The 15,505-nt window shown below is 40.6% G+C and overlaps 1 protein-coding gene across 6 annotated transcripts in view; it reads left to right on the forward strand.

Moving 5' to 3' along the window:
- tanc2b (tetratricopeptide repeat, ankyrin repeat and coiled-coil containing 2b) overlaps positions 1 to 15,505 on the forward strand; it is a 163,639-nt gene that overhangs the window by 28,466 nt on the left and 119,668 nt on the right. For all 6 annotated transcript variants that reach the window (XM_013908992.1, XM_013908993.1, XM_013908994.1 and 3 more), the window contains exon 3: positions 11,985 to 12,089. In XM_013908992.1, the coding sequence (XP_013764446.1) occupies positions 12,023 to 12,089 (67 nt within the window). In that variant the 5' untranslated portion in view covers positions 11,985 to 12,022. The remainder of the gene's footprint in view (positions 1 to 11,984; positions 12,090 to 15,505) is intronic.

The following is a 15,505-nucleotide window of genomic DNA, read 5'->3' on the forward strand; positions in this document are numbered from 1 at the left end:
TATATATAGAGATAGAGATAGATAGATATAGAGAGAGAGAGATATAGAGATATATGAGACTGCTTAAAATATACGGTCGAAGCTTTAATGTGTTGTCTGCAGTGCATTTCAGCCCCAGTCATCTCTGTGTGTGTCCAAGGGTTCACTTTGAAGTGAACAGAAGAAACACAGCAGCTTTATTGGATAAGACCAAAGTTTTTTTTCAGATGAAGACCTTTGTAACTCTGTGGATTCATGAAGGAAGCCAGTAAGCCCCCTCGTGCCTTTACTCCACTTAGGAACCATGCTAAGCCTATCAACCAGTAAGCCGCACTTCATACACAACAGCCTAAGGCAAGGAAGTCCAACACTATCTGGCTCTGGTACGCAGTGATACAAAGTTACTACAAGGCCTCCGGCTAAGTGACATGTTGTCAAGCTTTTTAGGAAAATGAATTTAATTTGGATGCACACATCAACTTGAAATAGGAGTCGTACTCGGTTGTTTAGCGCTTCCCTTGAAGTGGCCAAATCAACACATTTGGGTATCATTTGAAGCCTGCTCATGTCAGGCAGAAGGAGCTGACAGCGCAGAGGGAAGCAGGGTTACTTAATTCTGTGTGAAACCAGCTTCGGGCTGGCACTGGAACCATGTGACAGCTGAGCCAGGACACGATGTGTGGGAATGTTATTAGAAGTTATCCTAGCCATTTTGTGCTTTCATTTAAAAGGCCTTTAAAAGAGTATTCACACTTCTTTGGTAAGGTTTTGTTTTCTTTTACAACACTGAGTCACTGGGAATATATTTAATGGAAGGACCTTGGCATAGGTTATAAAACAGAAACTACCTTAAGGGCCTTTTTTAGTAAGTGCACTTTTTTGTGTGTATTTTAGTCATAATATCAAACAAGCTCAGCCTACTTAATTATTAGTACAAACCAGTTGGCACAGTGAAACTTGCAGCTGTTAATCAGTGTAAAATGAAGCCTTTACTGTGATTTTTTGTTTTGAAAAACATGAAATGTCAGGGATGAATGCTTTTTATACACAATACAGTCAGTTTTATATAACTGCCTTCACAAAAATCAACATTTACTTAATCTGTTGTGCTGTTGCTGCATGGAGTGTAATTACATCAATGGCTCCATCTTTCAAATGTCACTTGGAGCAGCAAGAAGATCCTAGCCTGATGTAAATCCAAGCCGTGATTAACAGGGAGATGAGGAATGAATGCGAACCGGGGATGGTACAGCACTCAGCCGATTTAATTCTTACAATTTAATTTGAGCGCCTGCACAGAGCAGAGACACCGACTGAGTTTTAAATGCTTCCATCTTAATGCAAATGTGCACTTCTGCCAATGTTGATTACCTGCCTTTAGCGGCTGTCTGCAGAATGACCTTCTGTCCTCATGTCACGACTCTATTTGCTCCTTTAAGCTGCCTGTCAAACATCGAAACATTCTTCCCGAAGCTCCGGCGTGTTTGTTTGAGCATGATTAAGGAGCCACGGGCATACAAATGGATTTATGCAAAACCAAAATTTCCTGTGCATTCTACAAGATAGATGATTGACACATCAGTGTCATATGTCAGGAACAAAGATGAAAGCCTATTATTTAGATTAGCTTTAGATGTTTCATTTCATTAATACATCTCCTATCACCCATGCTCAGTCATTTCAATGCATGTGTTGCAGTAGCAGCACTCCGAAATGGCCAGCAGGTGTAGCAGTGAGGTTTCTGAATGAAGAGACAGGATGAAGAAGAGAAGAGGAGGGAGGACTGGAAGCTGCAGTCAGTGGGATTAATTGAACTGTCTCATTTAACCACCATTAATCTGTCTCTCCAGGCAAATACCATATTTAACTCCGTCTTTGACCTTTTAGCATCATCTAGTGTCATTTGCAGCGGAAATGGTAAAGATTTAAGAATGCACGCTTATGTATTTAACCTTATTAGCTTGCCTAAGTCTTTACATCAGAGTAGTCCCATTACCCTTAGCATCACAATTAGGAAAATCCCACGAAGCTCATTCCTCCTCCATCATCGCTTCCTTTCTACCTGCTCTCTGCAAAGGTCTGGTCACACTGCTGCTCAGCCACTCAGTTTTCTGTTATTGTTCACAGGAGCGACCACAGAGAAGCGAGGTAGCATTAAGTAGCGCCTTCACAACCTTTTAAAATCAGAGCTCTGCTGCTGTCACTTTGATGTCTGCCGAGAAAAATGCTTTTTCATTTATCACTGACAAATACCTACTTCTGCACTGTCCACCTGTTAAGGAGATTACAAAGAAGGCATGCAAGTGAACTTTAAAAAACTGCAACTCCGAGAGAATAAATAGGGTCTGTGATTTATTTCTGTCCTCGGCATTGCTAGGGGAATTTTCCACACCTGCCTACAGAGCTAACAGTATTTCATCCCATTATTTGATCTTGCCCAAACACCTTCTAAAACAAACGGGAAAATAAAAAGCATTGGATTATGTTCTCCTTCATGTGGCTCTCTTTGACTCTGATAAAGGTTGACAAGCTATTTCAGTCGCTTCCTTTTGAATGGATTTGAACAAGAGAGCAAAAGAGGCTTTAGCTGGTTTCAAATGAGCATAGGTTTGGTAACGAAACTGTGTGACAGTTGGCCTGCGTGAGGACTTCTGTTTCCCCGGCGGGACATGACACAACCAAAGCACATGATAACTCACATGGCTATATGTGGGCTGTGTAAATGGTAAAATGGACTGCACATGACTACTCAAAGCACTTCACGCTACAAGCCACATTCACACATTCACACAGTGATCCATATTCTAAACATTCGGGGCTTTTTCTGTTGCATACTTGCATGCTGATGGATGGATCGGGGGCAGAGGGGTGGACTTGCTGGGACCCACAGCTTGAGAAGAGAGTGTCTCTAATATGCAAATATCTCCATTCAAATGAGCTGAAATTGGAGCCAAATATTGTTGCTCCACTTGTATAATGGGTTGAAGCCACAAGCCAGAGTACAGTCATGTAATTTGCTAGTGGAGAGTAGATCACTGAGTATCTGTAAGTCTTAAAGCCTTCAAAAAGCACTCAGTTTAGTTCTCTTATAAAAAGCTTTAAGGGTCTTTTAAAAGTTTTATATTTCATTCACAAAGGAGGCTCTTCAACTTTTTTTTCTTTTTAATCCAATTTCAACTGGAACCTTGTAACTATTTTGCAACAGTAGCTGGGAAGCTTAATGACTTATCGTGGGCACCAAGTTCACCTGTACAGTTGTCACAAAGGGGGGAATGACCAGGCTTTTTTTTAGCAGAGAGGGTTTTAACATAAGCATCTATGGGGATTGACTCGCTATTGGAGGCAGCCTCAGCTTATTCATTGGTGCTGAAGATTGCCACTTGACGATTACACTAAATTTGTCATTTCGTGAAGTATCCGGTAGTTTAAATGGTTTTACTTTTAGATCATTGTTCACTTGTAAGAGTAAATGGCTTTCAACTTAATACACTTCTGACGCTGTTAGATGAGAAGCTTTCAGACTTCACATTGTCCACAACAGGCTTCATAACCGTCTCATCCGTGACTGATCAAAGCTTGTGTGGTGCATTTTGATACAGATATCACCACCTTCCCCTAAAGCGTTGAGTGCGAGGGCATTAATCTAGATTAATAAATAATCTATCGCTGGGCAGGAGTGAAACTTTGTTACCAGCAACCTTAAGTGGTTTCTGCATTGCCTTGTGGAACTCTCACCTTGTGTGCCGGGCTCTGACACTTCCCCTTATTGATATCAGCGTGATTTATGAATCTCTGCTCCCCTGGCCATCCTCAAACTGGAGATGGGAGGATGATTTATCCCTGTCTGGTGCTGCAGGGCGTCTACTGTTGGCGAGATAAGGGAGGAGGCTCTGACTAAACGAGCTTTCAGCCTGAGTAGCTTCATTCCTTTTTGTGTGTGTGAATGTTTTCTCTCCTGTTTTAATGAACAAGTCCATCTGCTGGGTGCCACCATCTTCACCTTACTTCTTCTCCGTGGACCTTGAGAGCAAAAGATAAAGCGGAAGAACCCAGTCGATTGTGGGTGACTCGGCTTCGATTGTACAGCTTTCATAGGATAAATATTCTGAATGCATGTTTTCTCTGAAGCCTGTCTTTGTTTGATTAAGGTCTGACATTTGTGTTTCCCAGTCAGAACTCCGGATTGTACTATAATTGCTTGAAGCTGAGGTCCTCGGAGAGGTCGCCCTTTGTCATTCTCATACTGTTTTCTTCACTGTGCTTTGTCCACTAAAATATTTTCTCCTCTTGGCAGAGCAAAATTGAGTCGTATTTCTTTCACGGATGACTCCTAATTACCTATATTTAGGACAAGTCTTATTATACGTTTAAGAAGAAAATTGGATTTTACCCTAAAATTTTCTGCTCGTTCTCATATCTGAAAGATTTAGTCCGATTGGGTAGCACCAAAAGCCTGTGCTTTTTTTTTTAAACGACACAATTTCGATCCATTTCAGTTGAAATCCTCCCTCTGCTCTGTGTCTGATGTAACGTCTGTGTTACAGGTAATCACAGTAAGAGCTCTCCCCCAGGAAACAAGTGTCCTCACTAATTCTACGATTGTGTCTGTGTTGCTTCCTCTTCAATGAGTTTTAATTTGAAGGCCACGGTAACAAGAGATAAATCCTATTGGGCGCCCTGCAATGCTGGCCTTTGCCATCACCGGCCCCATTAAAGGATACTTTATTGATTGTAAATAGGCTTAGTAATTAATGGAGAGTCACGGCGGTTCTCAGGCTCAGAGGAACGTCTGCACCTGCTGCTAGTAGGATTTCTTTTATGTTTAAAAAATTTAGATGGTATTGGTGATTAAAAATGTAATCCATTCCACAGGAAAGTTGCTTTATGAGGGGCCCAAGTTAATCCTCTAATAATAATAACTCTGGTTTCTCAAGATTATGCCATGACTAAGTAATTCCTCAAGCTAGGCTTATAGATAAACCTACATATTTAAATAATTAGGCCCACTTTACCTGCCTGGCTCAAAAGGCACATTAGAGACCTGCTCTGTAGAGGCCCAATCCAGCCTTTGATATTCATGCTTCCAAATGGACTCCTCCGTGCCTGTATTTTATATTTAATCAGAACAAACAAGTGTGCTGCTCGTGGTGACCGGAGCAGATGAAAGTGGCTCATTGTGCAGGCACAGTGAATGTGCCTTTAAGTGGTTGTTAACGCACAGGAGGAGCATTACGCCTGAGCTGTGGAGGATCCTGAGATGGGCTGCATCCGCTTACGCACATTATCTGTGAAAGCATGCTGCTTCTTGGCTTCCCTTCACAAAGGCCGGTACACAGGGTCAGAGAGAGTGGGAATGAGAGATGTGTATGCTTACACCCTCAGATGAAACGTTGCTTCAGCTGTGTATATGGGTACATTTTTGTCCGTGTGCGCTCGTCTCTGTTTGGCAACCCGCGTGTGCGTGTGTGCGCGCGTGTGTGTGTGCGTGCTCGGTTGCCTACTCAGTATGCTGTCTTCTAAGATTCCAAACATTGATTGCCTCCTCTAGACAGCAATATCTCTCCCTATTTTCTCCTTTGGCAGTTTGTAGAGTGCTATAGTTTTGCCTGGTTACCTCCCAGTTATACATATGGAAACACATTTCAAGGCTAGACTGTAAAGCCCTCTGTATTTCATCCCTGCTGCATTGTGAGCAGCTGACATAAAGCTCCAGTATACTTACTGAGTCATGGCTTTTTGAGATTCTGATTTAGCATTATAATCACAGAATGCCTTCTGGCCTGTAAGCTAGCTGAACCAGACATAATAAGCTGTTCCCTGCTCATATTTTATGCTGAGGTGAAGTAGTGGTGAGTTGCATGAATACTAGCATTGAGGCCCCTGTGCAGGCCCTCTTATCTGTAGAGATATGGGTGCATGCCAATAGATCTGACCTGCTGCCACCTTACACTCTCTTATCACTGTCTACATCTTGTCATGCGGGAGCATGTGATTCATACCAATGAGTGGTTTCTGTTCTGAGGGAAGGGCTTGCATGGTTCTACATGACAAAGAAAAACACACACTCCTCAGTGCTGTATGGTCTATTTAGACTAGCAAACGGTGTCTTCTCGACGACATCTCCTAGTGAATGAGTCAGATCTCAAAGTATCTAGGAGAAATATATACATCTCTTTGTTGATGGTAATTAATAGTGTGAAAAGAGCTTTTATTAAGCAAGACTGGACTGTAAAAATCTGGATTATTCCAGTCAGCCCACACTAAGATGTAGCTATCGGTGGTATGTGTCACTGCTCAGTCACCTTGAACCAACAGTGCTGCTTTTGACGTGACTAATGCTTTTCATCTATCCCTCTGGTAGGTGTAAGGATCACTTGTGTCACTGCATTATAAAGCAGCTGCAGTGATTGCTGTGATTAAGGTGACTTTTAACAAGTTCTTTCCCACAGCCGAGGAAAGCTGTAAGTTATGTAGTCATTCAGTAGTTTAACAGTCATGCAGCTCGCAGAGGTGAGATGCATAAAGTTGGGAGAAAAATAATATGGCATCATGAGATTCTTAGAAGAAGGGACAAACTGCTAAAAGAAGGCAAAGAGGTTTGTATCAGCATTGACTGTTAGACCCACAGAGTCCATTATTAATTGATAAAATATGTGAAATTAATAGAAATTCCAGAGCTGTTTGTATGTGGAAAAGATGATTGCACCCGTTGTTACATGATAAATGATGAATTAACTGTGTATAAACAGGCAGTTCAATTTAATTAGCCACACTCTGGCAGGAGCACTGCCAGACCTGTTGAATCCAGGAATCACATAAATGGAACATGTCTGATGAATCGAAGCAGACTAAAAGATCTCAAAAGTAACACATCATGGTACAATCTAAGGAAACTCAAGAGTAAATGAGAAACAAAGTCACTGAGACTACAAAGGGCTATAAAGCTTTTGGGACTCCAGCAAACCATGGTGAGAGCCATTATCCACAAATGAGGAAAAACGGAAACAGTCGTGAATGTTCCCAAGAATGACCAACCTACCAAAATGAACGACTCATCCAGGAGGTCACAAAAGAACCTAGAACATCATTTGACGAACCGCAAGTTTCATTTACCTCCGTTAATGTAAGTGTTTGTGATTCAGTAAGAAATAGACTGGGAAATAATTGTATCCATGAAAGTGCTTCAAAGTGAAAACCACTGCTCGCCTAAAAAATCACAAAGGCTCATCTCACGTTTACCAAAACAAATAACTTGGTGATTCACAAGACTATTATACTATTATTAAATATTCTGTAGACTGAAAAGTCCTGGACGACTCGCTGTAATTACTGAAACCATGAATTCTGCTCTGTAAATCTTAACCCTAGAACACTATCGCTATAAATAGTAACACGATCACTAATGCCGGGTGATTTTTACCCGGTATAATATAACCAATGAAAAGTAATCAAATATATCAAAATATGACAACACATGACAAATTAGAGTGGTCTTCTTTTACTTTCAACTGTGCCATGTCTAACAAAATGAAAAATAAAACTCCTAAAACAAAATAATGACTCTGGAAAGCTGGTCTTTGGTCCACCCATTCCTGGGACATTTGAGACTTCCCTGGTGATGGCACAGGCTCCTCGACACGCAAACAGCTGCAGGAGAGAGAAATCATGTAAATGTATTTTCTCAGGTGTAAATCACCCAGCGATAGTGTTCTAGGGTTAAAGGGAAATGTCCTACCTTGAAGCTCAACCTCGCTTGAATTATGATTGGAAACACACCAGCAAGCCCACCTCTGAATGGATAAAGTAAAGCAACAAACAAAACAAAGGTTTTGGATTGACCTAGTCAATGTGTGACTTTACTCAGATTTAGATGCTTTAGCGTGACCTTAAATGGGCTAATCGGGCTTGACAGTCCTCTAATGTGGCTCATTCAAACAATTCTGCAAAAGATAGTCGACCAAAATTCTTCCATCTTGTTCCAAAGGGTGGCACAACTAGTTATTATGTTTACTTTAATTTTTCACATAAGATCAAGTAGGTTTGGCTTTTTTTCCTTAATAATTAAAATCATTATTAAAAACAGTGTTTTGTATTTACTCTAATTTCTTTGATTTGAAACATGTAAATGTACCAAATATGCAAAAAAAGTGAGAAAGAAATCAGGAAGGGGGCAAAAACTTTTCACAGCGCTGTATAATTATTACAAATAGTGTTAGACATGTTACATTCTTTGAGGATACATTTGCCTGTAGCATCTGCTAACTTGCAGTTAGTCAGTTATCCATATAACCACATCAGGTGGTAATACCAAGCTCATGAGAAGTGAGCAAATGCATCATCTGGGCAAAAATAAAAAGGAGGCCTTTCCTTGAATCATTCATTTTATGGCTTATTATTTATTCCGAGGAACTTGTCACACACTGACTGGAAGACACTTCAGTGCTTGGTAAATGAGGTCGGATGTATTTGCATTTATCAACAGTAAGAGGCTGTTTTTATGAGCAGTGGCAGATCCAAGTATACAAAAAAAGATAAAATATTAAAAATGTCATGAATCACATTTTGTTGGCCTCGATCACACCCCGGGCAGAGGATACAGATATTTACTGACACTGTGATTGACTGGGGAGACGACTGGAGTGGTAACTGCTGTCAGCTGTGTTATTGGATGCACAATCTTATCAGACATCAAGATCCTCTGTCACTGCAGGTGATATCTAGATTTCTCTACGTATGTTGGTACTTGCAAGAAAGATGCTTATTTGAGGATCTGCAGAAAGTCCTGAAAGTTCTCCTCACTATTGCCAACTTTATTTACCCATTTTTATCTTAATTGGGGGGGAGAGTTTTAGGTCAAACTTTTGGTACTTTTTGGGGAAGAGAAATCCAAGTTTTGCCCAGTGGCTGTGAGGTCTTGCTTTTCCACACTAGGCAGCTCATTCAGTTGGCAGCTGATATTGACGTAAATGAGGTGTACATGTGAACTAACCTTCTCGCTGAGTGATAATTATACATGTAAATATTACTGAAGTCACATAACACTTATCTCTAACCTGTGTATGCTGTTTATATCAAATGGTGGGGTCATACAGTCGGCATTTAAGCTGTGAAGAGCAGTAGGCTAGAAATGATGCAGACGTTTCTGCTGATGAGAGCCACGTTTGGCCAAGTATATTTTTCTCTGATTGCAGTCAACTGCAGTATATATGAGCGCAGAGTAGGAGATAACAGATGTGAGATTTAGCAGAATGCAAATACGACTCGATGATATCATGGATAATTTAATTTGCAAATGACATCATTCAAGCAGGCTTTAACTTTCATATGAAATCAGCAACATTTTGGCAACATACAGGGTAAATGAATCCACGTCTTTGCATCTTGTTTTGATCAGTCTGTTTCAGTCAGAGCGCGCTTGTGACTTCTAACATGTGGCTCTTATTTACAGCTAAACATCGAGCCAGTTTAAACACCGCTCATATTTTATGCTGCGCTTGAGTAATTGTTGCTGAAGAGAGTTGCTTAGATGACCCTGCACAAGCTAGAAATGATCGTGCATCCCTATAGATCTGACTTGTGGCCACCTTACCGCTCTCTGTACATCTCTTGAGAGCATGTGATTTATGCTAATGACCATAGGGGGAGTTTGCATGGTTCTGCATGATAAAAATCACTCCTTGTTGCTGGTTTGTTTATTTAAACTATGTCTTCTCATTTGCATTTCCTGGGAAATGAGTCAGATTTCAAAGTGTCATAGGATAAATAATGTGCAAGTTCTACTTGTTGTTGATGATTTAAATCGGTGTGAATAGTAGAAACCTGGATTATTCATTCAGGTAAACTAAAATGTAGCTATTTATATTACGTATCTCTCCTCAGTCACCTTGAACCAACACGGCTGCTTTTGATGTGACTAAAGCTTTTTATCTATCCCCCTGCTAGGTGTAACGATCACAATCTTATCAGACATCAGGCTCCTCTGTCACTGCAGCTGATATCTGGACTTCTCTTGGTATCCACTTATGAGCAAGAAAGACACTCATTTATTTAGTCATCTGCGAGCAAACCCAGCCAAACTCGCTCAGAAGGTGTCCGAGGGACAAAAATAATAATCGCACATATAGAAAAAGTCCGAGTGCTGAAAAATGATTAGACAGTCACCACTTATGGTATTTGAAACAATAAACAAACCCAGCTGGAGCCATCTAAAGTGATTTGAAGTTGGGCATGGTCTGATTCTGGCAGCTCCCTCCAGTTGTTTAGATCAACTTCTTTTTCAGTCTATTTTCTTTCCCCCCCCCTCTGCACTTGAGCTAAACTCAAAATTGGCACCTGCCACGGCATCATTCAGTTTTCAATCTTGTTGAGACATACGGCTTCAGACTACAGAAAGCCAGTCTGGTACATTTGACGAAATCAAAGTGAAATAATCGAAATCTGGGTTTGCTGTGGGACTCAACATCGTCGTCGTTTCATACTTTTTAAACTACTCTGTTGTGTGTTGCCTTGCAATTTTTGTTGTTTCCCCAGTGTTCCTTATATTTGTTAGCAGTATTATGATTCTGGAAACATTTAGACCTCCTCTCAAGGTCATTGGGGGATTGTGAAAAACATTGCTTAAGCAGCACTGGGGGAAGGAGAAGGAGGGCTTTTTGAGAGCTTTTCCATGTCCTCGTCTTTGAGGTATTTTTTTCTTTCTTTCTCTTTTTTTTTGTTGTTGTTGTTTGGGTCGAAAGCCGGCATCTCAGCTGGAGCCTGTCTGTGGGGCTTTGCTGAGTCACTCCCATCTAATGGAGAACATCTGCTGCCATGCTTTTTACTATCAGGACTCACAGCAGAGATACGTGAGCCCGTGAAGGGGGTGGAAGGAGGTGTAGGGGGTGGGGGATTAGTTGGCTAGAGCAAGCTGTAGTTTTAAAATGAATGAATGTTATGGTTTAATACAGATGTCCTCATCTTTCTTCCTCTGAAATACAAAGAAATCCTCTAACTTGACCAACCCTAATGGTCCTTTGTCTCTCAGAACGGAACCGGTACATCTGATAGATATTTTTACCTAATTTTTGTTATAAACAGAGGGTTCATTAGTAAAAAGAACCATAACTTTTGGTTTGAAATTGGAAGGGTCGGTGGTGAAGAGGTGTAGAAGTGCTTTTATAAGTGGCCTGTAACACAAGCTATAAGACAAGTGTATAAATAACTTCAGTTTTTCATGTCGTACTTTCTATGAAGGCTTAATGAAGTTTGAAGTTTGCACATGTAGCTTATGAGGCTGTTATTTATGGAAGGACAGTCTTTTTAATATTTCCACCATCTGTAATCTTAAGTACTGTACCCATATATATATATATACTTGATCTTTATTAATGTTCCTGTCCTACAAAATACTGTAAACCTTAAGGCTCGTCTTTTTTGTTTTTGGTTGCTTCCCTCTAGCCACGTCTCACTCTGCAGGCTTTATCTCATAGTCATGTTGTCCATAGTTTATGAATGAAAAACAATAAAAGCATTTTTTCGCTTTTTAGGAAGTATAGTGAAACCCGTGGTGCTTCCTTCTATTCTTCCCTAATTGCTTTGAAGCATTTGATCTAGCACTTGATGACATAGATAAGATTGGGTATACATGAATGGGATTTCCCCAGCTTCAATCTTCTCTCATTAATCCCCATTAACGTTTTTGAAGGTTCTTTATTCTCTCCTGCTTTGAGAATGTAGCTCTGTGGTTCTGCTTTGATAGCCATGATAATGTTTTTAACTGTTCAAGCCCTTAAAAAAAAAAGTCAGATCCTGTTAGTCGTAGTTGCAAATGCTCCGAATTTTCAGCCCCTCTTTTAAATTCTGGTCAAATAGAGCACTTGTTACATGTCACTCTCTGACTGTCTGTCAAATAAGATTCTCCTAAGCAAACCTAAACATCAGTTGTATCTTACGGAATACAGCTGGTGGTGCTTGAAGTGCCCTTGGAAATATTAATATTTATCTTCTGTCTTTTCTTTCTCCAACAGATTCTTCTGTAGTCGAGTCCAGGGCATCTGCTGCAGTCATGTTTAGAAACAGCTTGAAGATGCTGCTGACGGGGGGGAAGGCAAATCGCAAGAGTCGCAGCAGTGGTGAGTCTGTCTTGTGATGCCAGCCACAAACAATGACGCATCTGCCTGTCAACACACAGAAGGTGTTGGCTAGCTCTGTCTGTGTATTTTTAGGAAGCGAGCACATGCGAGCTCAGAGGATGAAACATATTTTGAACTTGTTGCTGATCAAAATCTATCAAATGTTTTCAGATTTCAAAAATAATACTGTCGTTTTTAAGGTAGTGAGCATGTAGGTCCTTCTAAGCAACCTGCAGAACTGGCCACTGTTCTTCTGTGGATTTAGGCTTTCTTGGTTTCTTCCGTCCACGTAATCCCAGAGACACGCCTGACTGACGTACGGAACTGTGGCCAGTTTCACAAAGATGGATTCTGACTACTAATTACATAAAATAACTAATCAGACTTCATGATCTCTGAATGAATCCTTTAGAAAAAGCACTTTATCCTCTGAATTCTGGTTAGCAGAAAATGTTTGAATAAAATAAGAAGAGAAACACAGATACTGAAAAATGGTACCGAGGTGTCATAAGTGATTAGAAAGAAATGTCCTGCTTTCTGTTAGAGCAGTAGCTAGGTGGCTAATGATTTAATGTTGCAGCTTACAGGATGCTACCAGCAAGGTCTGAAAAGTCAAGCTAACATGGAAAAGCCTTAAAGCTGTGTTACTTTGAATGTGGGCATGTGGTTGCAAATATACTTCAGTCCTGTAGAAGTCAATTTATTGGTCAGTGTAGGTGTCACTTGTTCAGGCTAAGTTAGCCTTGCGGTAGATCAAGATCTAATCCTTCATACCAGTTTAAACTGTCTTTGCGAAAGCAGGCCCAGGGCTTTGTGGGGTTCTTACCATCTGTTGCTGAACTCTGCCTTGTTCCACTTGTTTATGACTCTATGTTGGGAATCCTTTGCCAGTTTTGGACTGATAATTTACCCATCTGATAGTATTGGATTAATGTATAACAATTGATGCATCTAACATTCAAGAGATCAAGAGTTTTGCACAGCAGTGTTCATACAAACCACAGCAGTGTTCTTCTGCTCCTCGAATAGCTTAACCTCCTGCCGTCAGTTGAAGCGTGCTTTTGGTCATGCCGTGCTGCACCGTGAAGAGCTTTGTTTCTATTATACATTCACAACAGGGGATTTCTGAGCTGGCCTCGGTTGTTTAGCTTTGCACAGCCATAATATGTTGTTTCAACCTTGAACTCAGTCGGCTCTCTTGGCACCAGTTGAGTTGCCCTTTATATTTTTTGTTTGATTTTTTGAAAGTGTAGGTTTCACCATTGTTTTGTCGCTGGGGAGGTTGTTTAACAACAGGTGTGTGCTATCCTTCATCCAACAAATAAAAACCCTTGTGTGTAAAGATTGTTTCCTGTGCTGTACTGTCAGAGCTGTAAAACTGACACTGTGTTACTTCTGGGCCAAGTGCATCACTTCCTGCAGAGCCTCCAACTTCTCACCCACCTTTGGCAGTTTGCGTAATTTGCAGGAAGTTGTGATTTTTCTATTTTGCTATTGTCATGCATCAGCATTGCTGTATAATGCATGGTGGGGTGTTTGTATCGTGCACAGGGCATCTCTGGGTCTTGAGGAGTCTTATGAGGCATTAAAAAGTCTTAAATTTGATTCTCAAAGGTCATGAGTAATTTGTCTGCTATCCTGTAGACATGTGCATTAGTTGCCATGGCGAGAACACTTCTTTGGATTCCAGACTCTAAATTTGAAAGAAGAAAAAAAATTTTTTTTCAAAAAGCACATCATCTAATTGTTTCATAAGACAAGTGCTTATAAAAGGGTCAAACATATCCAGCATTGCAAACAGACTCCCACACACTGTCATTAACTATTTGCCAAATAAATATATATATACACAAAGAGAAGTGTCATATAAGCAATGGCTGTAATCTTACACTCACAGTAAACAGTTTACATACGGTAAAAAGTATAAACACCAAATGTGGTTTTAATTCATGTCATAAATGAAGTGAGAAATTAAAAACACTGTCTGCCTGTTAAAGGTCAACTATTGAAACGTTGCAAGTGCAGGAGTCTGTGTGCAACACTCAATAATTCTAACTGTCATAGCTTGGGATAGCTTTGACTATTGATTGTGCACAGTTACTCTGATTTGACTTTTGTACCTGCTGATTCAGTGATTCCTATTGGGAAGCCTTTCCATATGTTGTATATAAAAAGAAAAACTGATTTGACTTTGTAGTCTGAAAAGTGAAGCCTCCAGTTTTTCTGAAGCTATCATTAGGCTCATTTGACCTCTGACCTCAGTAGATGCTTCGGATAAGTACATAGTTTCAGTCAATAGTTTCAAGTCACAGTGAATACAACATGAAGTTCGCCTTGCAAATTGTGGCCCCACAAGGAAGAAAATAAGCCATGTAGTGGGTCTAAGCTTTCTTTGATGAGTTGCTAACTTATGAACATGGTGTCTTCAGTTAGTCTGTCAAATCAACCTCTCACTTTTTGCATCTGGTTTCAGAAAACCAAGATGACAACAACCAAAATGCCAAAACTGGGGTCTCAAAACAGGACTTCACAAACTAATGGATGATGTCAAAGTGGCTATCAATATTCTTCTCCGCAAGGCTTCAAGGTTCAAGTAGTTGAAAAACATACCTCCTCTCTGCTTTGCTTTCCGTGTGTTTATGTGTTAGGTTGAGAGGAGATCAAGCAGCTGTGCATCACTGAAGTACCCTCCAGTGTTTTGATATCAGTTGCTCTCACTTTGCAGGGAATCTTCTCCTCCCAGCAATGCAGTGCACTTCATATAGTCTCTTCAACGGCAACATCTGTACTCTGAAACGTCCTACATTTTATAGCACGTATGCACATCCTCTAATATACAGGTGTCTGCACTGACGCCGCTGCTGCTTGAATAATTTATTTTAACACATAATTTAAATGTTTTAAGCTGCTACATAACTTTCAAGGACATAAGGAGAGGTGGTAACACCCTTATCTGCCTACGACAGACAGGGAGCGCTTAAAACTTGTATTGTGTGGATGCGCTTCCTGCTGAAATTAGTCTCGTTTCAGATGGAAGATTGTGAAATAAGATGCTCGTCCTCTGTGTTTGATACGGTTTCAACGCGGCGTCTATCTTCAGGAATGCCAGAGCTCCGAAGGGGGAATAGACCCGTTAATCTGAAGGCAACACATGAGCCCACTGTCCCTTGATCTTCACTGCAGAAATAGTTTGAGCCCCAAGTTATTAAGCTGATGAATGGCAGTTTTTAAATTGAATAACACAGATAAGCTGCTCTGATTGCGATGAGGCTGAATTTCACAAATCTGTATCGTGACACACTTGGGGAATGGGGCATTATCTGTCAGGGAAACAACATTGTGTTTGCCTGTTTTGTCCTCAGACACTATCACATAAATGGTTGAATCAGTTTTCCAGCTCATTCTTCTCGGTCCAA

Source organism: Pundamilia nyererei, unplaced genomic scaffold (assembly GCF_000239375.1).
Source record: "Pundamilia nyererei isolate P.nyererei 1_Seehausen unplaced genomic scaffold, PunNye1.0 scaffold00017, whole genome shotgun sequence".
Classification (NCBI taxonomy): domain Eukaryota; kingdom Metazoa; phylum Chordata; class Actinopteri; order Cichliformes; family Cichlidae; genus Pundamilia; species Pundamilia nyererei.